The sequence below is a fragment of the Solanum stenotomum genome, chromosome 3, assembly GCF_019186545.1.
Source record: "Solanum stenotomum isolate F172 chromosome 3, ASM1918654v1, whole genome shotgun sequence".
Taxonomy (NCBI): Eukaryota; Viridiplantae; Streptophyta; class Magnoliopsida; order Solanales; family Solanaceae; genus Solanum; species Solanum stenotomum.
This window is the reverse complement of record NC_064284.1, coordinates 15,286,698-15,312,082: the sequence shown is the minus strand read 5'-3', so window position 1 is coordinate 15,312,082 and position 25,385 is coordinate 15,286,698. Positions and strand designations below refer to the sequence as shown.

General features: G+C 30.0%; 1 protein-coding gene across 2 annotated transcripts; it reads left to right on the top strand.

Annotated features, from left to right (window-relative positions):
- The first annotated feature begins 20,285 nt into the window (after positions 1-20,285).
- On the top strand, positions 20,286-25,301 carry LOC125859735 (cysteine proteinase inhibitor 6). 2 transcript variants are annotated; one of them, XM_049539550.1, is made up of 4 exons: positions 20,286-20,546; positions 23,961-24,180; positions 24,587-24,729; positions 24,867-25,301. In XM_049539550.1, exons 1-4 carry the CDS (start codon positions 20,343-20,345, stop codon positions 24,999-25,001), a joined length of 702 nt encoding a protein of 233 aa, XP_049395507.1. In that variant the 5' UTR covers positions 20,286-20,342; the 3' UTR covers positions 25,002-25,301. The 2 variants fall into 2 exon arrangements, with proteins under 2 accessions (XP_049395507.1, XP_049395506.1); XM_049539549.1 differs by having other exon boundaries at positions 24,584-24,729.
- Positions 25,302-25,385: the final 84 nt, after the last annotated feature.

Below are 25,385 nucleotides of genomic sequence, written 5' to 3'. Positions count from 1 at the left end.
ACACATGTTTCTTTTTAAAGTTTTATCACTCCACTATCAATGTTATGTGATATGTATTCTTACTTTAATTTATGATTCTTATATTTGAAACCGAAGAGTATTTATTACATAAACATATATAATGACAATTAATATGAAATAGGGTAATTTCATTTTTTTTATCGTATGCTTTATGTAATATTATTCGAGATAGTTTTGAGATTATCATGTTATGAAGAAAAAAACACGTGCATCTCGATTAAAAGATCATATAATGTTATCTTATATATCTTTGAGTCATTATTAATGTGATTTTCTTTTGAATTGTGATTAAATGTTCTTTATAAAATTCAAAATGTGCTATTTTTAAGATATATGTTTACTATTTATTAACTTGTTAACGATTTTTTTTAGATAAATAACGTAATTTGAATGAGGAGAATAGAAAAGAATCATATTTCTAATTTGAATTTGAAGAATAAAAAATACCACAACAATTGGGATTTAAAAATAGAAAATAAGAGAATACATGTAGGTTCATCACATAAACCTCAAGATCAAAATTCGTGTGCGCTCAATTTGCACAAAATAAATAAATACTCTCTCCATTTCTACTGATATGTCACCATTTTAGATTTCACGCCCTTTAATAAATTAGATCATTTTACGAATGTACTCTTATTTAGTGATCACTTGAAATCAAGTTTTCAATAAATGAATATAAATCATTTTATTTTGATTAATTAAATTGACCAATGAACATAAGTTAACCATTTAGTTTTCTTGTGTTGGTTAAATTCATCATTTCAATGCTGATAACTCTCAAGAGTAAAATAGAAATAAATGATGTTATTTATGTATTGATTTTGTGAAATGACAAGTAAAGAACATTTATTTTTAATAAGAACGACATGTAAATAGGAACAAAGTAAATATATGCGTGATACATATGTCTTTTTAAAAGTTTATCACTCCTTTTAATAATGTTACGTTATTTGTATTTTTACTTTAATTTGTAATTGTTATGTCTTAATTATTTTATTTTAAAACGGTGAGTATTTATTACATAAACATATATAATAATTTTAAAATTTGACAATTATGTGTTACTACTCAAGATTGTTTTGAGATTATCATATTATAAATAAAAAATATGTGAATCTTTTTTATAAAATCATATGATATTGTCTTAGATGAAAATTTGAAGCATGCTGATGTGATTTAATTTAGATTTGTAATTAAATGTGTTTTAAAAATTGAAAGTATGTTATCTCTAATATACGTCAACACCACAAAAAATAAGATTTTAAAAAATAAGTTTTTTAATTTAAACGTGTGTGATTCCTTTTTTTGTGGAAAAATATTTTAAACTTTCTTTTCGAAACCTCCTTATTTATAGCAAATTAAATGCATAAAATAATAATTATTATAATTCTTATTTATTATTAAATTAACCAAATTAATTTAAATTCCTTAAATAAAGATAAAAATTACAAACACAAAAGGATAAAAAAAAATGAAAACACGGTTTGTCGGTTCAAATTTTTATTTGAAACAAAAAAAAAGTATAACTTCCCACGTTTTCTAAAAAATAAATATGTATTATGGACAAAATCTAACTTTTACCACTTGGAAACTTTAAAAAATTAAATTAAAATTATCATTATTATTTTATTTTATTTTATTTTAAAAAAGATAATTATATATAAATTGCCGTAAACAACACACAAATATTTTTAAAAAATTAAAGTATTAAAAATATAATTAACAAGTATCCCTATCTTTTAAAATATTTTTAATTTTTAATTTCATATTTAAAATTCATTTTGTTAATTAAATATAAATTATGATTTAAAAGAGTCTATCATGCATGGAGTAGTTATTTTGGCCACATATAATATTTTATTGTTCCTTTTCTAGTTTTATCTTCTTCTTTTTTTATAGAATTAAAAAATATTCTTATCCTTTAAATAGATCTTCAAATTTTAAAATATCTTTAATTTTTAATTTCAGAATTTAAATTATATTTTTAATTCAATATATTCAAATATTTATGGTAATCTCAGATGAAAAAGAGCACTCAACTTTCTCTTTTTTTCTTAAATATTACCTTTAAAATATTAAAAATTCAAAACTTTAAACCAAAAAAAATGAATAAGTAAAATCAGAAAAGTTACATAAAATGTTAACTAACTATTTATTAATACATGGCTAAAATAACTATTCCACATACACGATGAAGTCTTTTTTTTTAAATTTAAAATCTGGAATTAAAAATTTCAAAGTATTTTAAATCTATTTTTTTTATAAAAAAAAAAAAGGAGAAGAGTACTATTCATTTTATTTTTTTAAAAAAAGAAGAAGATAAAATCAGAAAAGGAACAAAAATAAATAAATTAACTAACTAATTATAAATATGTGGCTGAAATAACTGCTCCCTCTATGCACGATGAATTCTTCTTCAAGTCATATTTATCTTTTTCTTTTTACAATATTTATAGGTCTAAAATTTAGGAATACATATTTGTTTATTTTTTAAAAAAAATCGTGTTTGACCTTATTTTTCCTATTTGTGTTATATATAATTATAAATAAATAAAAATAGTTGTGTTTTTAATCCCTTTAAAGTATGTTTTATGACATTTTATTTTTTACTGTTACTCCTCCATTATTGAAGGAGATTTATTGTAAAATAGGTGGATTGTCTAGAGAGAAATACGATAAATGTTTTTGTTGGTTATGGGATGATAAATTTATTATTCGTCTTTAGTTATGTATTTCAATTTTAATTTATGATTCTGTTGATTGAAAATTCATAAGATATGAAAGAACAAAAACTTATGAATATTTTTTGATATGTAATTTTTATTTAAAGTATGTTAAAAAAAATTCATGCTATTTTATACTTGATTAATGAAAATAGAGAAAATGGTCAAATACCTCCTAATCTATATTCGAATTTCCAACTACACACTTTAACTTTACAGGGATCCTATCACCCCCTTGAACTATTTAAGTTTGATATTATTACACCCCTAAAACGTCACAACCACATTTATGCTGGCCGGTGAAACCCACGCGCTGACAGGTAGAAATTTTATTTAAAACTTTTTTTTTATTCTTTTTCCTTTCTGATTTATTGTCTAGTTAAAGGTCACAATGCCAAAATTTATGGTTGTATTTTGGATCTTCAAATTTGAAACTTGTTGATAACATAGATGGTTGGTAATAATTTGAAGCTAAACATGATGAGTTTGACTGAGTTCATGGCTAAGATTTTTAGATTTGAAGAATAGCCGAAATTTCATGGAAATCGATGCGCTTCCATATGAAATTATTGGATTTATATTCTTGATTTGGGAGCTGCTTTCGTTGATGGTTGGAAGAGTTCAGTATGGCTGAAAACTGAAGCTCATAGTTTAAAATGTGAAGCATCAACTTGAAACCTCCATTAAAGATAGTTCAAAGCTTGAGTTCGGAATTTGATTTTCCACAAACGAGCTCCATTTTGAGTGGGTAATATATCAAAAGAATCGAAATGTCGAGAAAGGCTTATATTCAGAATTTATGGACGATTTTGAGAAGAATTTAGGTGATTTTACATCAAATTTTCAGAGCAATGAGCCGAAGAAGATAAAGAACATGTGTTACATTTTTTTAGATTTGTAGAAAAATGACAAGCTATTAAAATCAGTTGAGGAAAATTTCTATGGATCTGTTGAGTATTGCATATAGGATGAAAAAAATTCTTAATTGTCACACCCCAAACTAGAGAAGGCATGACTGACACTCGACACCTTAAGCAATCGAGTTAGCCACATAAACATACCAACTGTCTCAACTAAGGGCTTAGAAAGTCGGTCAGCATAACATCTAAAATACTATGACTGGACCCTTAAGGTCATAACCTGAATATCAGCAAGTCATATATACGAAGGTAGACAAGCCAAAGATAAGAAGGTACTAGCTAGCCGACAAGGCTATAATGAAGATATACACACATATATACATATATATACATTCCAAGACTGTGTGGCTGGAAACTGGAAGCTACAGAAAGAAACCCAGAATATTGTGTCCACAATAGCCTTTATGAGTGACATAAGCATTGGTCGGAAAAAGTCCCCGATTATACCCAAATTGTACAATAAAAGTAACATCTTATGAAAGCTCCAGGAAGAAGTGGAGCTTACCAACACACAGTTGAACCCCGAATCCTAGCAGAGGGGTCAATCAGAATTCCTACCTAGACCAGCACGCATGAAACAAAAATGTGTCCCCAGGCAACGGGACGTCAGTACGAATAAAAATGTACTAGTATGTAAGGCAGAAAATAGAATAATAAATAGTTACTGTAAAAAGGGGAATAAAGATACCACCTGAAACAGAAACTTTGGTAGCTGCCATGGCTGACATCAAACCTTATATAAATTAAATATGCATGGTATATATATATATGCAAATGCATATCATACCAGTGCTAGCAATGGTGGTGCCTTCCGGTAGCGAACCGGGATCATATTCGCCAACTGTGGCCATCTGTGTCTCATACGTATAAATATAGGCAACAGGCCCCATACCTTCCGATTATAGCTCGGAAGTAGAATGCATAGCATATAATGTCATGGATCCGTAATGCATTTGTTACCTGAATCATGTTGCCAATCTTGGCTCGTTGGTACTCTTATCCTCATAATCTCGTAATCACATTCGTATCACATGTAAATATCTCGTGAAACTTATATACTTGTAGATTAAACTGGAACACTTAACTTGGATTTAGAAATGCAACTTAAACTTGATGATGTTTATAAAGAGCTTAAAGTTTTTCACTTAGTATCTATATATGTTTCCTTAGTGGTTTGTAAAAGAAAGTATTTCATAAAAACCCGTACTTTAGTAGTTTAAACCTACGATTTATATTTAAGAGTTTTGGAGATCGACGTTTTATTTTAAAGTTCTCAAAAATATAAATTAGCGAGGAAGGAGGAATGATTTCAAATTCATATTGTTCATCTCTAATATTTTTAAGTTACCACACCTAAAGAAGAATAAGAATATGTACACATGGACCCATAGTCAAGAGAATCAACAAAATGACATAAAGACGCCAAATACCCTATTTAACCGAAAGAGTGGAATAGCAACATAATGGAGTCACAAAAATACACCAACTACAATATCAATGCCTTTCACCAAAGGTCTTTCTAGTAATAGAGTAGTAAAATAATATTTGACGATATAGGATTCCGAAATTCGTGCTCAAAGGAAGTATAGTGCTTAGCCTTAACATACCTCAATTTTGGGTCTTGTTTTATCAATATGGATTGTACCCCTTCCTTATAGTATGTAATCTACAGAAAATCATTTCACACAACCATTACAAGTAGAATATTAATACGGTAGGGTCAAAGTAGTAATTTAGAGCTCACTAGCAGAGTGATTAGCTCGCCAGACCATTTTTAAATGTATGTTTCATTACCTTCTCTTCTTCAAATTACAACCTCAAATTAATGACATAACATGCATTTTTGCAGCAGCTATTAACGAGTGGAGGCCTACGCAAAAGTCAACAACAACCAAATAGAGTATGCCTGCACAACAATTAAAACTCGGCGTATCGCCACACCCCTCTTTTCCAACTCAAAATAACCATAACCAAATCCTAACCACGAGTCTTCAAGCCATTAAAGCCATAAAAAAATATGTATAATACAATCCTATAATTGTTCAATATAACCATAATAACTTGAACTCGCCGCTTCCAATCATCATCCTATACGTTTGTCCTAATTACATTTGGAGTCATGTCTTTCTCTTCATATGCAATAAGAGCTTAAAAGGACAAAACCTAAACTTAAACTTGATAGAGCTTGCAGTACATTAACATGTTTTGTCAATAACAAACAGTCTCCTTAAACGCAAGACGTTGAACCAAGAAAAAACAATTTGAAAATTGCAATGCAATAATAGAACTAATGTTACACTAATTTATGTTACAATTAAATATCCATCTATACTTCTTCTTCTCTTCCAGACTCATATCAACAAGAACCACACACATACAAAGCATTTACAAAAATATTCCAGTAACAACAATATCAGAAAACACTTCCAAACAGCCCAACATCACGTAACTATCCAAATACGATTTTTTCAGTTGTCTATTCGTGTTCTTGCTTATATATCAAAGCTATAACTTGGACTCACTCAATAAAATGAAGGGTGAGAGTTATTACCTCCAAATAGCAACAACACCACATAAAAAAATGAGACTCCTTCACCATGAAGAATCCTTCAAATCACAACCAATGAGGAGGAAAGAAATAACACAATCTCTATGAACGTTTCGAGGGTGAAACCACGTTGAAATCTTGTAAATATTTGCTTAGATGATGGGGGAACCTTTAGAGAGGATTTAGGACTGTTTTATTCTTATTTTGGTCGAAAGTAATGAGATAAAACAAAGGGAAATCTGATCTTATAGAGCTAAACCGACATAGGGGTGAGGGACCCACCTTTACGTGCCTGCTTGTGCAGTCTCACTAAAATTTGAATATCTCTCAATTCTGAAGTCGTATGGACAAATGGTTTAGTGCGTTGGAAAGTAGACTCGTAGACCTTCAATTTCATATATTGGGGTTCTTTTAATGCTTTATAGATTGGGAGAAAAGATCCGAGACATTTAACCCAATTTTTAAAAAATTTATCAAAGAAACTTACTCTAACTTTTGCCAACTTTTTATTTCTCAACTTGCTTGACTTCAAAACTTAACTTACGATCATTGGGTGACTATATCACCTTATAAAAAATCCTTATTAGCATACAAGACACTCTTTGTCTTATCCCCAAAGGTACCGGTTAAATTAAGCGTTCTGAATGGGCGGGGTATTAGAATAGACATTAACGTTAGTCTAATTCTTTGATCTCTTATTTTTTTTACCTCCCCTTTGCAACCTTATTGTCCTGAAATGATACACCAAGTCATATAAGCCTCATACACTCATTCAATGATACACATATTATGCGAAAGAACAACGGGGTCTCACATTAATATTCAAAGCTTATCGAAGAAAAACAATTGGGTATCCTTATTCAAAATTAATTTTGCTTTGATTTGAAATATTTTTGGTACATAATTATTGATTGTGGAAACTGGTGGGTGAAATTGCTAATACGATTTGTGGTGTATGATTGACGTAGTGTTGGCGATGATTTCAAAATGGTGATGAAATTTGATACTTGCCATATATGTTGTATCAAGTTGCTATGAAGAAGAAAACAAATTAAAAGAGATAAAAACAATTAGGAAAAAAAGGAATAATAAATAAAAATACATATATTTATGAAAAATATATTAGAAATAATATTTTATATTTGTTTTTGGTCTTCACTATCTTTGAGAGAGTGAAATACACTCACTTTGCCAAGTAAGCGTTTAGGGAGACAGAAATTTCAATTTTAAAAAGTTCAAGGGGGTGATAGGATCTCCATGGAATTGAAGTGTGTAGTTGGAGATTCGAATATAGGTTAGGGGGGCATTTGACCATTTTCTCATGAAAATATGTCAATTGTTAGGATATCTATTAGACAATAAAATTAATAATTCTAAAAAATATAATTGACAATGTAACTACAAATTATATTTAAATGCAAATTGTGAAAAACATATACAACAACTGTTTTTCCTCACTGATTTTGCCTCTCTTTTTAAGATTTTTTCTTGCAATAACAACTGAATCTTATAGGATTAACCTTTTTATGTTCCTTTTCTATTCAATGTGTTCTTTGAAATTGATTTGGAAATGTAAAAATTATTTTGTAATAAAATATTACTATAATTAGATGATTTTCAGAAAATATCATGTAATCTATATATGAGTTCTAAAAAAACACAAACTTTAAAAATTTGAATAATGTGCCTACAATTTAATATTTGATCATTTCATGTAAAAAGTAAGACTTCAAAACTTACTAACAAAGATATAATATTATTACAATTAAACATAATAAAAAATAGTAGACCAAACATGTAAAAACACATAAAGTATTTGTTTCTTTTTATCAAACTAAAATAATAATAAAAAATTAATATTATCTTTATTAAAATTTCAACAATATATATTAAAAACAAAAAATGTAGCTAATTATAACTATAAACATAATATTTTAATTTTAATAATAATAATATATATATATATATATATTAAATTGTGTATTAATAATAATAATAATACTATAATATGCACAAATAAATAAGTTTATTGATTTGTATCATTATTTTTTAAAATATACATTACAAAGTGCATAGTAAATTTTATTAGTTATTGTTAATTTAAATGTCTGCGCGTTGCAGACACGTATACTAGTTTATATAATTTAAATGTAAAGAATCAAAAAATATCATATGCATACTTTGAATATAGAAAATTAAAACATCACATGAATTGAAACTGAAAAAATGAAAAATAAGAGAATGGAGGTAGGTCTATCACATGAACTTTGAATCAAAATTCACGTGCGCTCAATTTGCACAAAATAAATAAATATATACATGACATATGTGTTTTTTAAAATTTTTATCACTCTAACAATATTGCATGATATGTATTTTTACTTTAGTTTGTAATTCTTATGTCTTAATGATATATATTTTTTAAAATATTATTGAATATATATTACAAAAGCATATATATATATGTTAGTCTCAAAATTGACAAATATCACAGATATAATTTGAATGTAGAGAACCAAAGTACGACATTTGTAATCTGATTCGAAAAAATCAAAAATATTACGTCAATTGAAATTGAAAAAATAATAATTAAAAATTGGAGATTTGTTCATCACATGAATCACGAGAAAAAAATGATTGACACCCAAGATTGATTTTTATTTCTTGTATTGATGGAAGGAAAAATTTATACACGCTTAATATATGCACAAAAAAATAAATATATGAACTATATATGTATCTTTTGAAAAATTTATCACTTTAACAATATGGGGTGTAGTATATTTTTTACCTTCATTTGTAATTGTTATGTATTACTAGTTATTTTATTTGTAAGCGATGAGTATATATATTGAAAATGTGTATTACAGTCTTAAAATTGTATATTAACTTAGAATGAGATGATGTTACTTTTTTTTGTTGTGAGATTTATGTAATACAATTCAATATTGTTTTGATGCTATTTTTTTTTTTTTTACCCTCCCTAGGAAGCTCCCACCCCTTTTGCTCCCTTGGTGACTTGACCTCGCAACCTTCGGGCTGGAAGTGAGGGGTGCTTACCATCTGAGCAACTCCCTCTCATCATTGTTTTGATGCTATTACATTGTAAAAAAAAGAAAGAAATATATTTAATAAGTTTTTTTTCTTAAAAATCATCCCCAAAAGAGTCTACAAATATTGTGAAATCACTAATCAGTACATATTAATGGAGGCAATTTGTCACGCCCTGAGCCTACACCCTGGGCGGGACTGACACTCGAAGACCATCGTTGGTCCCAAGCGAACCCTTGGCCTGGCTTTCTGAACTCAGCGGAAGAATTACTCAACATAATAAGTTTAAACAATAACTTAAAGAAATAACATCTTAGCCAAAATGGCAACTTAGTCTTTAAACAACGTCTGAATGAATAATGTAAAGACTTCTGAACTACTAACTGTCTATAAAGCCTTTAAACAACTAAGATGGATGTTGGGACAAACCCCAAAACATCCTAATGAACTAAACTAGAAAGAGAATAAAAGAGTCCTCAGGAATGCAAAGAGGCTCACCACTGACTCTGAGTTGCTTAACTGAATCAACGAGGCGCTGGATGCTGATCCTGATTACCTGAATCAACAGGCCAATTGACATCAATACATTGAATATACGAGTATGCGAGTTGGAATGCTAAACAACATAGGCTAGAAGGAAATCTGAAAGAAACTGAATAACTTACATGGCTCAACTCAACCTGACTGACTCATTTCAATATAAAGCAATTTAAAACAAGTGTAATATAAAGAAAAGTTGTTTAAAAAAACATGCTATAAACTCTGTGTGTATGCAAAGATACAATAAATCTTAGATGTATGTAGAAATACAAATGAATTGATGTATATAAAAATACAATAACTGTTGTGGGAGTTTCTTTAACCGACAACCATCACATAAGAGCTATAGTGATGATACATCGATCAACCTCATGCTGCCAGAGCATCCTATACCCGGCCAAAAGTATAGAATCTGAACTGCCTAATGGATCCACTAGTCTAATTTGAAAAGGATTCATCCAAAAAGTATGAACTTCTTCTACCCATGATGGCTACATGGTTCTATGGGGGCTGTGAGTTCTTTTAACGCTCCTCCAATTCGGTGCTCAATACTACTCCCAAAATATACTAGCTCTTATGTTTTTAAAACATATTTCCTCTGTGATTTGAGATTAGTGCTCAAAAACATAGATCAAAGGCTATCTTGGAAATCAAAGTTTTCCTTCTTGCTTCATTTAGAAAGCGATTACTCTTTTCTGAAACTAGCTCGAAGGCTCTTTGGAAATCTCAGTTTCCAATCTTGTTTAAATGTGAAAACATTTCTTTTAAACTTCTTTGGGAATACATAATCCCCATATACCTCTTTGAAGAAAAGAACTTCAAACCATAGCTTTACTCTTGCTTAACCTCAAAACTTAAGTCTTAAAACGACGTTAAAACATTGTTAAAGACTCTTGAAAACTTTAAGAAACGTTGCTTTGACTTGCTTCTTAACTTCTAGACCTGACTCTTAACTTCCTTGACTTTGAACTTAACTTTCCTTGAATTGAATTATGGATTCAAGGTTCATGATCTCATGTTTATGGATGATTTCATGATGTTTAGATGTACCTTAGAGTGTTGGAATCGACTAGGAAACATAGGTACATCACTTAGGAACAAGTACGAGAAAGTGGGGAACGAATGGGGAGAACTGGCGTCCCTGGCGATCTAAGAGGCGTGGAGCGCCAACCCTCAAACTTCAGAGGGCTACCTGTGGCGCTCTGGCTGGTGCGACGCGTCAGAGGCCAAAGTTCAGAGGAACTTTTGTGGCGCTCTGGCAGGCGCGGCGCTCCAAGCCTTTGCCCAGAAAATCCCCAACTTTTCTCATTCGTTTTTTCATCTCTAAACCCTCTAAACTTCAATGGTCCTTTTCCCAGACACTTAGGATCAGTTATACCCTCAATACATGATAGATTTAACTCGAAAACAACCTGGAAACACGAATCAAATCAACACCAGGCATTCAACAATCAACCCACAAGAATTCAACAATGTTCTTCAAGAACTTCACTTTCTTAACATTCAAACAACTCCAATTTCGCTGAATTAAAACAAGTTAGTGTGTGGGTGAACTAACCCAACACAAAATAATCTCACGTACCTTAATAGGGATCACCCCCGATGAATTCCACTCCAAACGCTTGACGTTCTTGGCGAATTCTTGGCTTTTCTCCCTTTCTTTCTTCCTTTCTCTTTTCTCCAAGCCCTAAGCGTAAATTCTAATTTTCTAAACTGAATAAAGTCTGGTTTACCCCAATTAATCTCCTAAAAACGAATTAGAGTAATTAGGTAAGGAAAAGACTGAATCTCCTTTCTAAATTCCGGATTAGACAATTACGTATTCTAACAGCCCAATTTCCAAAGAACATAACTCACTCAATGATGTCGAAATCGCGCAAACATGGCAATGTTGGAAAGATCTCTCCAAGGGCTTTCCAAACATATCAAAAACTGCTCCTAACTCATCCTGAACTAGGAGTTATGGCCGTTTGAAAAAGGCCAAAACTCACTTTCTTAACTTAGACAAAAAATTCTAGATTTCCCTATTCTTTCCAAAAATCAATATTTTCATATTTTAAACTCTTTATAGTCGTTTCTGGGTGCAAGATGTTACACAATTGTGATATAGTTTTACTGAGACTAAGGATGACATAATTATCGAAAAACCAAAAAATCGAATCGAATCGAATTAAGTTGAACTTTCAATTTTGATTCTTAAATTTCAGTAATTTTTTTTTTCAAAATTTCAATTTTTTCGGCTTGATGTTTAATATAATTGTCTCAATTTTTAGTATGCATTGAATAGTCTTTTTAAGATTACATAAAGTTAGGTAATAATTTTGACTTTGTTGGTTAGATTTGACCAAACAATGAAAAAGAAAAAATTAGTCATAAATATTATAAAGTCTCATTTAATTGTAAAATATGCAATACAAAATTATGGATTAACCACTAAAAAGTTATAAAGGAAAAAAAAAATAGAAGAAGAAATAACACCTCAAAATATTGTACCAAACTTTAGAAATAAAATAAAATATAGTAGCAAAAACTTCCAAAGTTGTACATCTAAAGTTGAGTTTTCCTTTTTATTTTTTATTTTTTTAAGTTTCTATCAAATCTAAGTATCTAACATATAATTTTTGATAAATATTTATTGAAAACTAAAAATGTTAGTTCTTAACAAATTTAAATGACTAAAAATTGTTGAATACATACTATTTCAAACCTATTTTCAAACACAAACGACCTTTTTTATCGTTTTTTCCAGCGTAAAAATTTATTCACATTTGATATTTATATAACTCAGCATAAAACTTATTTACACCCAATATTTATACACTTTATTATGAAAACTTACTTACAATCGATATTTACACAAAATCATTAATAACACAATATGTATTTTTTTACATACGCTTTCGCGATTAATTATTGTGCATTTTCACCTCATCGAACGCTATAACTCAGCCTATATATTTCTCATCTTAGGTAGGATACAAATTTGGTTGTTTTCCTCATTATTGCATAATAATAATTTAGTCTAATCTCTTTTATGGCTATGAATAAATAAGTGGAAATAGCCTCTCCATAAAATTAAATGACTAAGGTGCGTTTATTTCAAAATGCTAGTATAGTTTTGACTTGTCAATAATTCTCTTCGTGCTCCATTTATTTTTACTTGTCTATTATTTTATTTTATTTTTAAAAAAAAAATATTTTTATTTGTCACTTTTCACATATGAAGAAAATAAATAAATTTTATTGTATTTTATTTTTAACATTAATTATTTATTCTCTAACTTATTTTACAAAATCTTAGACTATGCATCAATTAATATAAATATCGTAGTTATACAATCTAAAGTGAACAACCTAACAAGGAAAAATGAAGAGAAACTAATAAGACCAAACACCTATTTTTATTTTTATTTTATTTAAAAAAAAAAGGAAAACTAGATAAAAATGAAAAGAAAAAAAAAACAAATTACTGACTAGGGAACTTTACGATTTTCAACAGCTATATATTGATTTAGAGGCACAATAATGAAGATAAAAAATTTACTCGTACTTAGTATTTAAATAAAAATGAAAATAAGTTTTCTAATTTTGACAATTAAAATACATATTACTTAATTATGATAAAATAATAAATATGTGGATATAAAATAGTTAGTAGGCGTTTGGCCATGCAATATCATATCACGATATAAAATCGTGAAATGAAATCAATGTTTGGACATGCGATTTCATGTTGATTTCATATCATGAGATGAAATCCTATATTCTCCAAAAATCATGATTTAAGAATTTCATATCATGATATGTGATTTTTCAAATATAAAAATTGACCCTACATTTATATATACTAATCATTTATTTCATATGTAAACAAAATATATAATCATATCATTACTTTTAAGAATTTATTATTCTCAGTTTCTCACCAACATAGGATTTATTATTACTTTAAATTTGACAAATATAAATGATAAAGTAGAAATTGATTTGGTGCATATAAATAAGAACAAAGAGAGTAATATTTTTTTGATCTTCATAATAAAAAAAGCTTCTCTTTCGGCTACATATGAAAAGTTTAAAGCAATTTAATATGCAAAATGACAGAATCGGTGATGTATGTTTGATAATCACTATTTTCAATATATTTGATTTTAACACAAAATCAATGCACTGAAAATGTGTAATTGACAACAATGACATTATTGAAAAACATTTTTAGTAGTTGCCAACAACTTCAACATTTATTCACTATGACAGCCATCAAATATACTACTTCTTCTGTTCACTTTTACTTGTCATTTATTCTTAAAATAGATTTTCATTTTTACTTATCACTTTTGACATATCAAGAAAAGACAACAATTTTTTCTCATGTTTTACCCTCAACATCAAATACATGTTTTCAAATCATTTTTCAAGACATCATTTAATATGAGATAGTTTCGTAAAATACATATATCAATGATTATTTTCTTAATGGATGTGTCAAGTCAAAGTGTGACAAGTAAACATGAACGGAGGGAGTATATAGTCACTTTATCAGTACTCACAAAGATTATTGTACTTTCTTAAACGTAAATTATTATTTCAATAAGTTTGGAAAATGGTGTTCGAGTCCAAAGTGGAGGTAGTTCCTTGATACTCTTACACGTACTCCGATCCGTCGTTCATTCTGGGACAGTAAAAGTAAACTTTTTCTTATAATTGAACCAAATAGTAAGACATTCCCTTCACTTCAGAGGGCAGAAGATGTTAGGGTTTTGCCCTGATTTTCTTACCATAATTTAAGATTTATTTTTCCTTAAAGAAAAGACAAAATATTACCATAAATGTTTTTACTTTCTTGAAAGGAAAATATAATATTATTTCATATTTGGTTTATTCCCTCCTTTTAGGACTCCTTTTCTAGTAAGAAAATGTTTTTGGACTCTATAAATATAGGTTTGTTTCTTCTAACACAAAAACAATAGAATCCACAATGTAGTCGCTTAAAGAGTTTTGTTTATGGGAGATTTAATCTCTCAACAATTTTAATATTTTTTCTTTATATTAGTTTTCATATAATAATATTAGTTTTTAGTATAAGTTTTTGTCATCTAATTTATCAATCATATTATTTGCAATTGTAAGCTTCCGCATGACGCCCTAATCACCTTCAGAACCCAACAGAAGAAACCATATTAAGATGACTTTCTCAACGAAATAATCACAGTTAGAGATAGATGAAACAGAGTGACAGACTTTTACTACTCTTTGCAATGGTACAAAACTTTTTTTTAACTTAAGTGGGGAAAAATAGCTTTGTAATAATTTATTATGCGATTTAATAAATTTTATTTATTTAGTAAGATTGAATAAATAATTGAGAATATTTTAATAGTTTTACAACTTATGAGATTCTTATGTTTATGAGAAAATATACAATACAAAAACTTCAAATCATATGTCCAAACAAAACTTTAATTTTATCTCATAATTTCATATCGCATGACCAAACAGACCCTTAAAGTTTATTGATTTGGTCATCACTCATCAAGCGATTGATTGGGGTTATTTGCATTTTTGCTTATTTTTGTGATAGTCTGACAAATATAGTATTTTCTTTTCAGGATATATAAATTTATGTTTTCATGTTATACTATCTTCAAGTGATCTCAAATTATGACTTCATTTTTTTAAAAAGATTAAACTTATATATATTAGGTACAAGTTCAATTACTGAAAAATAAAAAATAAAATTCAATCTATTTTTAAAAGATAAAATCTTAAAAATTATATAAATATTTTACCACTCTATAAATTGTGTTGCCATTTCAAAGATACGAGTCATGGTTGAAACTTAAGTGTTGATTTGACTTTTGAATGCTGGTCTCTTATTAAAAAAAAATAAATAATAATAATAAAGAAAAAAACATTTCAATCGTTTAATGTTGAAAAATATTAGGACTTTTATTCAACAAACACGTTCACACACACATCAATTGTGTCAATTTGAAGAAAAAATGAAAATATTTTTTTATTTGAAACTTTAAATTTAGGCGATATCATAAATATTTTATTCTTACATACGTGCTTTAATTGGCTTGCAATATAAATAATTTTGCAAAAAAGTATATGCATATTAATTAGTTATTATCCAAATAAGAAGTAATTGCGGTCATTTAAGCGATATGTAGTATCAATATGAGTTGTGGTAAGATGGTTTTAGATGTCTTCACTCTTAATCTAAAGTTCCGAATTTAATTCACGAAAATGAAAAAAATATAATAATACGTTCCTAAAAGTGAATCTTAAATGAACGAATTCAAATTTAACATATCAAACATTAACATTAGAGGAAGAAAGGGGGAAAAAAGAGAGGCACAAATATGCCATAAGTCAGAGGCCTATCTATAGTCTAATACATAGCTAGTTCTTAAATTTATCAAGATTTATATCTCGAATTAAGCCTCGTTTTAAATGAATTTCAAGAACTATGATTTTTAGCTCTGAAATTCAATCATTCTCTTGTATATGAGGAGAACTTCTAGATTAATAGGATAATAGAGTGTTCAATCAGACACTTCGATTCAAAATTTGAAGAAAAAACATTGTATGTATTTTTCATTTATGTATTAATTTGTTAAGAAAATCATATAAAATGTGTCATTTTCTTTAATTTAATTATACACATTAACCTCAAATAATTTTTTTTAACAAGTTTAATAAATTGGTTACGCATTTAAGCCTAAAGATAAAGCCATGAAGTAGTTTTGTCAACATGAAAAGATGTGTATGTATGCACGTACATATGTAGACATACATAAATATACCCTTTAATTTGACTTCAAGCTTCAGCTGTCATTTATGTCCTCCAATTTTGGGTATGCACGAGTAAACACTTAAACTTGTATAAAATTGAACAAATAGACACATTCGTTCTATAAGACGTTCTACAAGCATTATGCCCCACAGGACATGTGTGTCTACTTGTTCAATTTTATATAAGTTTAAATGTCTACTAATATACATTCAAAGTTGGAGGGTATAGAAACCAACTGAAGCCAAATTAAAGAGCATAATTATGTATTATGCATGCATGCATACATATATGCTAATGTATGTATATATGATATATTTTGAAAATATTATTCTGTATTTGAAAACCCAACTATATTGCCACGCGAGTTCGAGTTACCAAGGGAGCAAAAGGGGTGGGAGCTCCTACGGAGGGTAAAAAAAAAAAAAAAACTGTATTGCCACAATTTGTTATTGGGGCATAAATAGTTCTTTTGGGATAATTTATTTCAATATTAATAATTAATTTGGAGATAAATTATTCATGTTTATGGGTGAATTAATAATAGTTTACATGTTTTAATTTGTTTATTCTATTTGATTTGATATGAAATTTAAGAAAATAAAAATGACTTTTAAATTTTTTTATTTTTAAATTAAAAATATATCGAATATACCAAAACATTCTTTAATCTTATGATCTTAAACATGTCATATGGAAAATTGAATTAAAGAATCATAAAAAAGAAAAGAGACATTCCTTTGTTAATCAAATTAAAAAGAAAAGTATGACATACAAATTGACATGATAAAAGTATTATTTCTCTTATTTAAATTCCTTTTAATACAAAATATTGTATTCAATTGCTTTTAAATGTGTGTAATCATATATTTTTATCCAATTTAACTATATTAATGTCACATAAATTCGATCAATAATTAAATAAATTTTAAAATATTATTTTAATCGACCTTAAATATTGAATTGATTAAAAATTGTGGATATAAACAAATTCAACTGATAATCCAAACCAAAAAAACTCATTTGAGACAAATAATTATTAGAGAATGCATATTTTTCCACGTAAATTTAAATTTTATAAGATTTCAAATGTGCCTATCAACCATGGATTAAACATCGATTTTGCCGTAATTTTTCTATTATGCGAAACTTACAAACGAAACTCATAAGTTATTAGGGTTGTGATATAGTGGTAAATATTTCGTTATCTTTAATTAAGATATTTCGGGTTTGAGCTCTTGGATACGGAATTCCCTTTGTTAGGTAACATTTTATCCGTAATGTGACACTTTCTGTTGCAAATCTAAATTTAGTCGGGCTCCAATCTATATATATATAAAGCTGAATATAAAGAAGGTGATGTGACACCTCTCTATGACCAGCATTCCTATTTATTTTTTTCTCATTTTTTAAATCCATAATATTGTACTAATTAAATAGTTCAAGAAAAACCTAACAAAAGAAATGTTTACTAACGGTAATTAATGCCTAACAGTTATGTTATTAAAGCCTTTAACGAAAAAAACAAACAAACAATAAGCCCACATAATAATAATTTCCATTAAAGCCCAAGTAATTGCTTCACCCACGTAGCCAGACCTTTGGCTTTTCAATTTCTCCAGTCTTAATGTGCATTACCATGTCAAAATTAGGATATAAAAAGACAAAAATTTTACCTCACCACAACAATTCTTACTGCTATTTAGTGTGGATTATATTAAGTTGGGCTTATTTGTATGTGTCATCTTCCTAGCATATCTAAATATATTCATTTCTACACTGACAAAATTTGTCTGTGAATAGATTACACTTTTGAATCCCATGTATGAGTGCTTTTTACTTGACATTTGCTAAATTTTTTAGGTTTTGACATCTGCATCAAGAAGCGTGTGGTGTTGAATATAATTTTTAAAAGGTCATTATATTTACCCTTTAAATTGAAAAAAAATATTTTTCTGCTTCTATTTATTTTATTGTGCTCTTTTTTTTATTAGATCATTTGAAATTTGAAAACTGCTTATGATATTCAATTATTTAAAAGTAGAGACACAATCTAACTTATATTTCTTTGTTTGATGCAGATGGATTTAGCTTTTTACCCCAACTACTATCTTCTATTAGTAAAGTAATAGAATTTGAACTTTCCTAAAATAGGAGTTGAAGTTCTAATTTTAATTAATGGAAGCGTAAGTGGACTTATGGTGTAAAAACAAAAATATTGATTTTGAGAAAATCTTAAATTTGTGTTGTGTTACTAATTAAGAAATCAAAAAAACTTTTCTTTTTTATGTATGTAGTAGCTATTTACCCAATTGCTTTTCTTATTAATCTCACTAACCTTTTGAAATAATTAATTTGTATAATATTTCTACCTCTTCATATTCTATAATATATTTTATATGTTATTTTAATATTTTGTTTTATTTTCTTATGTTGAAACTATATAATATTATCTTTTGATTACTTATCTTTATTATTAAGAAGTTGCAAAAAAAGAAGTAAGAACATATATTTGACAATTTTTTAAAGAAATGGAACGGGTAGAAGAAAAAAGTGAAAAAGGGTGAGGAAAAAATAAAGACAAAAAGTATTAAAAAATGTACATGTAATTAGATTTATTAAAGATATACAAAGAAACATCATAATTTTTGGAAATATATACAGAAAGAATAAATTTTTTCTTGAATTGTTAATTTTTTTCGTTACCTTTTTTTAAACAAAAATAAAAGTATACGAAAATCAAGTACTTTAAAAGATTTAAAACTCCTAAGTGATGAAAATTTATATAGGAATGTATGAACCTAAATTAAATGTGAATAATTAAAACTTGAAATATTTGAATTTGAAAATTAAAAAGAATTTTGAAAAGTAAATGTACTTTTTCCATAAGTTATTTAGGTTGAGAATTTTATTTTTTTTGATGATAATTATAATTATTTGAAATTATTAGAATCATGAATGTTTTATGGAAATATAGGACCTTCTTTTAATGAATTTTAATTAGTTGTCGATAATGAAATTTTGTATATGATTATTACGGGTTTTCAAAATAAGGTTATTCACTATTTTTTTATGCGTATGAATTTTGATTAATAAATTGTGAATACTTTATATATGTTATAAAGTATTTGTATTATAGTGAATGTTTATTATGTGGAGTCCTTTTAGGATATGATTAGAAATTCTACAGGGATCAAGTTAGATTTCTCCAACAAATAGAGGGGTCCTCTTCAATAAAATATCATCCCTCAAGAGAAATAATAAGTCTTCTCTTTTCTCTACTTTCTTCTTCTTATTCTATAGTTTCATAACAATATATTCCATTTAGTTTTTTTGACTTATTTTAAATAATAATAAATTTATTTCATAAATTACATTGTGTTTGAATTGATGTTAATTAGGAGAGAGCATAATGCTTTATTAAAAGCTTTGGTATGCTAATTTCAATTTTTTCCTTAATTATTTTATTTAGCAAGGAACAAGTCTTGACTCTAAGTAATACCGTATAATATACCGCGTATGGATAATACACGATGAAAAAAAAAAATCTGAATAAGTTAACACGCGTTGGCTACGTGTCACGAAGCAACAATCTTCGTGTCGGTCACTTTCCCAAGTCAAAAAAGTCATTTGCAGATATCTTAACAAGGAAGAGTCTTTCGATGAAAGCAATAGAGTAATAGTATAAAGGACAAAAGGGCATTTGCTTAACAAGAAGGAATTGAAAATCACAACAGATGAGAGTGATTCGAAGTACAGCAATACTAATACTTTTTCTGCTTTCTGCGTTTGGGTTAAGCGAACAGGGAAAATCAGGAGGATTCTGTAGCGAAGAGATGGCTACTCTTGGTGGAGTTCATGATTCGCATGGTTCGTCGCAGAATAGTGACGAGATCCATAGCCTTGCTAAATTTGCCGTCGATGAGCACAATAAGAAGGAGGTATGTTTTCTTACTCGGTTTCCGCGGATCATTCGTAGTAAGGTTTTTACAGAGCTGTGTTAATGATCTTTTTACTCTACATCATATTCGCTTACCTGTTTTAGCCAAACCTTTGTATTAGGGCAACGAGTTTCGCCATCGCTTCCGGGCTGATTGTTTGACCATTACCTGCGTTTAACAGATTTTTTACTAGTGCTCACAGAAGGTTAATAATAACTGGGTGAGACCACAAATCTAGTTCTCCCTCTGACAAGCCCGATAGAGGAAATTCAAAATAAAAGAACTTTGGAAGTCAAATCATTTCACGGGCCTGGTGAAATGAAAATCTATAAAAAGGAATTCACATTGATATATGAAGGGTCTCTTGTATTTGTGTACAAGCTAAAAGTTTTTTGAAAAAACGAGTATCTTCTGTTGTGTGTTTTACCACGGATACTTGGCATGGACCCCATTGCAGGGTGAATGAATAGTGCAATGTGTGGTGTTGACAACACCTGTGGAAGTGAAGGAAGGAATATTTGTATAGTTTGCTATCTGTTTAGTGAAGATAATTGAAGGCCACTGGGTGTGTGTGTCTTTCTCTATATACAGAGAGCGAGCTCACAATGAATATGTCTTGCTACATTATTTTGTGTTGAAATATATGTTGAGCCTTTATAACGAAGTAGTCTCCACCACTAAGTTAAAATATTGTTGCAATCTTTCTTCATTTCCTAGGAAGTGGGGTTGTCAACACCACACCTTTTCATATTCATTCACTCTTGGATGGTGTCCATGTCATATATGCGCTTGGGTGTTGCGTAGATCCGTGGTAAAACACACGTAATTTTTTGTCTCGAGCTCGGATGGACAAGCAGTTGTATTGTTGGAATGTAGACTAAAGACCTTTAATTTGATAGGTAGAAGGCCCTCTTAAGTCCTTCAATATTGGGAGATATGCTTGTTCCAAGTCACTTGAATATTCCGTCGTAATGAAACCTTGAACTTTTGTTTCAAGGTTCCCCTTGGCCTTCAGCTTTGGTTTAACCCTTAAAATGTCTTTAGGGCTTCTTGATATGATTACGCATTTACAACTTTATTCTCCTGATTTCATATTTATTTGTCGGTATTACATCTGGCCTGCATGGCATTGAAATCAATGATGCTCTTGCTTCCTCCGCCGCAATGCTGGTGTTGATTAGATCTTCATTTGTTCCGGATGTTAGGCCGGGGTTGTCTACCCAGAGAACAAGAATTGTGGTTTAAACTAGGTTCTAACCTATTTTGGGATAAAAATCTGTTTACATACATAACTCCTTTCCCTGTAAAGACTGTATTTTCAATTTCCATTTCCGGTTTGTTGTTACTTAAGCTTATAAATGTAGGGGTCAAGACAATTAGCCCATACCTTGGACGCACAATCAATTGATGATGGTCTAATATCATCAAAAGTGAACTATCCAAGGAGTCTCCTCCCCTATGTACCGGTTGCTCTTGTTAATAGAGCCGCAATGCGATACCATTATAAAACAAAAAGGAACCCACAAACAGTTTTTGAAATATTAACATTGTGGATGAGTGATCATATGACATCAAGAATATTATTAGTTATAAATCGACTAAAAGAAAACCTTCTGGAACAACCAGTTTCCTAGTTTCGACATCTATCACACAGTTTTCATGGGTTACTTCTAGTTTATTGTTGTAAACAATGGCGTACACCTAGTTTGTGTTACGTCCATTATGTCTGCAAAGGGTGGTCAAAGAAATTTTAGTGAAATAGTATGGATCCAGCATCCCTTTGAAAATGCCATGCAGCTTGATCATATATTTAGTCTGCATCTGTTCTGTCCTATATGCTGGCAGTAGTGTGGTTCCTCTGGGTCGTCCTCTATTCTTATCAGGCCTACACCAAAATTTACTTTGCCTGGACTATTAGTATCGGCTCCTTGTTTAAGGAGCGGCAACCCATCATATGGTCTATCCCGGTAACTAAAATCTATACGTACCAAGCAGCAGTGTAGCATGGTCAATTTCTTTCACATGCAACCATTCTGTTGCAGCAATACCACAATCATTGACGTTCTGTGTTCTATAGCTGTTATCCTCCAGTTGTAAGAACTGATGAAAAGGTCTTGACAAGACTATATGTCGGATCGCCTTGCACCTGCAGTTAGACTACTGTATCAGCAGATGCACAAGGGCTATAGATGATATCTATGCCATCACATCGTCCCTGGATATGCAGGTCGGTGTAGATGGCAATGGTTTTAGTTTAAAATAAAGTCCGTGAGCGTACGGTAATCAAACTGCTGAAAGGACAAAGGGAAAAGTATGCAGCGATTACACTAAAGAAATGCTCAGTAGCAACCTTCTTGATCCTTTTGCCAACAACATTTAACATGCTTTCTAAAATAGATGACGGAAGACTTGAAATTGTGATTTCCACCATCTTGCTGTTTCCCTTCTCTCTCTTACACTGGAAGAAGCCTCTGATTGCAGAACAATTTAGAGATGTTTCCACAGTAGAAGGATGGTGGTGTGGTGGATCCATCTATTAAAGGGCTTCCCACCCCCCACCCCCCACCCCTCAGGTGCAAAAGTACGAGGTGTATATGAGGTTATAGTAGATGTTGAACCCCTTGGATTCTTCATGAGTTTTCTTCTACATATTTTAGTTAAAATTCTGAGTGGTAGCAAACCCAATTAGTCGGGATAGATGGTTTATTGACTGTATTTCCAATTCACACGCTACTTCAAATGACCACGAACAGTCATGAATAAGTAACGAACATTTGATCAATCAATCCAATCTAGTCTATCTGTTCAAGAAATTAGTTAATGATGCAGCTGTCCACCTGCAAAGTGAGTACAAATATAATAAATACATAGGCGGATAGACTAATATACCTGGGCTGCTTAATGATTTTTCTAACTTGAATGGGCTTGGAGATCTCTAAAACATTAATTAAAACTAAAACTACACAGACTCGGTCATTGTTTATTTGTTAAGTTAAACTAATATTTCTTTCTCTAGAGCTTTTTCTTCAATGATATACATTATGAAATACATTAAGAATGTCTCTCTAGAGCTTTTTCTTCAATGAAGTACATTAAATGTTTCCTAGTAGTAACAATACATAATGAATATACTAGAGAGAACAACAGAAAACCGTCTTATTTGTCCTCTCTGTCAAGAACAATCAAAACCAGTGTTCACCTCCCATTTACCCACTTTGTTATATGTGTTTATGACAATGGACAAAAGCTCTGTTTTCTCAGTTTCCCTTTTTTCCTTCGGCACTTTTTGATAATAGACTTCACTTTGGTACAATCATTCTGTTTGTATCTTTGATATTGATTATAGGCTAATCATAAGTATCTTTTTACAGCATGAGAGTAATGTAGATTTCCACTGTCTTTATTTTTTTTCAGAATGCAATGATTGAATTGGCCAGAGTAGTGAAGGCGCAAGAACAAACTGTTGCTGGTAAACTGCACCACCTCACTCTTGAGGTCATGGATGCTGGAAAAAAGAAACTCTACGAGGCTAAGGTCTGGGTCAAACCATGGTTGAATTTTAAGGAACTTCAAGAGTTCAAGCATGTTGAAGATGTTCCTACCTTTACTTCTTCTGATCTAGGAGTTAAACAAGGTAGCTCTCTTATTGATGTTAATGTGAATTAGTGGTGTTCTGTTCAATCTAATCAACAGCTTGGAGTTGTCATCAATCAACTGAATAATGGACAATGTTCTTTTGAGGAAATGGTCAGATCGTATAGGTTGTGTCGAGGTTGTAATTATGTAGGGGTATTTATCTGCTTCAGGTCTCTGCTTTATATGCGTGTGGCTATTAATTTGTTAATATGACCTCCTTTGTCTGGTATTCTGTGTCTTCTTTGAATTGCGAGAAGTTTTGCCTAGTTCTTCCGGTGGAGAATGTTCTCTCAAAAAGAGTGAATAGGCTTAACTCGATACCCATATCCCCAGAAAGTAATACTTAAATTCTCTTAGAAATAAATTTGTGATTGATGGTCTTTCTCTTTTAAATTATTTAGTAGAGCAGACCAGTGGATTGAAATCAGTGCCTGTGCATGATCCGGTTGTTGAAGAAGCTGCAGAGCATGCAATAAAGACCATCCAGCAGAGATCCAACTCCCTACTTCCATATGAACTACAAGAGATTGTTCATGCTAATGCTGAGGTATGCTCCTTTTTCGTGCTTGCCTTCCTTGCCAGTCATTGGGTTGTTATGTGGGTAACTTTGCGTATGATCAGAACATCCACACCAATGCTGTATACCATATTTTTGAAGTAACCATTGGATTTACTTTTTAATAGATGGCTGATGATCATACAAAGCTTCATTTGGTCATCAAAACCAGCAGGGGAGGGAAGGAAGAGAAGTTCAAAGTTCAAGTGCAGCACAATAATGAAGGTGCCTTCCACTTGAATCATATGGAGCCTGACAACTAACTTCTAAACTAAGCTTGGGAGATCCTATGCCTCTTTAGAGTTCTCTACTTGTTCTATGGAGCTATGGGATACATAAATCTGTTTTAAGTATAATAAGCATGTAACCAGCACAATATTTATACTCCTTAATTTTGTTGATCTAAAGTTGGCTTCATGTAGTGGATTGCTTTGATCCATGCTGTCCCCTCAGGTAGAGGATTCTTGGATCTGTTGCATCTTTGTAATGTTCTTTCTTGTATCACAGTTGTAATGTTCAACCTTTTGTCTTGAATATACACTACTCACTTGGTGTAAAGTAAACGGAAAAAGGGTCAAAATAGCCCTTGAACTATGAGAAATAGACTACTTATACCCTTCGTTACATTTTGGAATAAAAAATGCCCC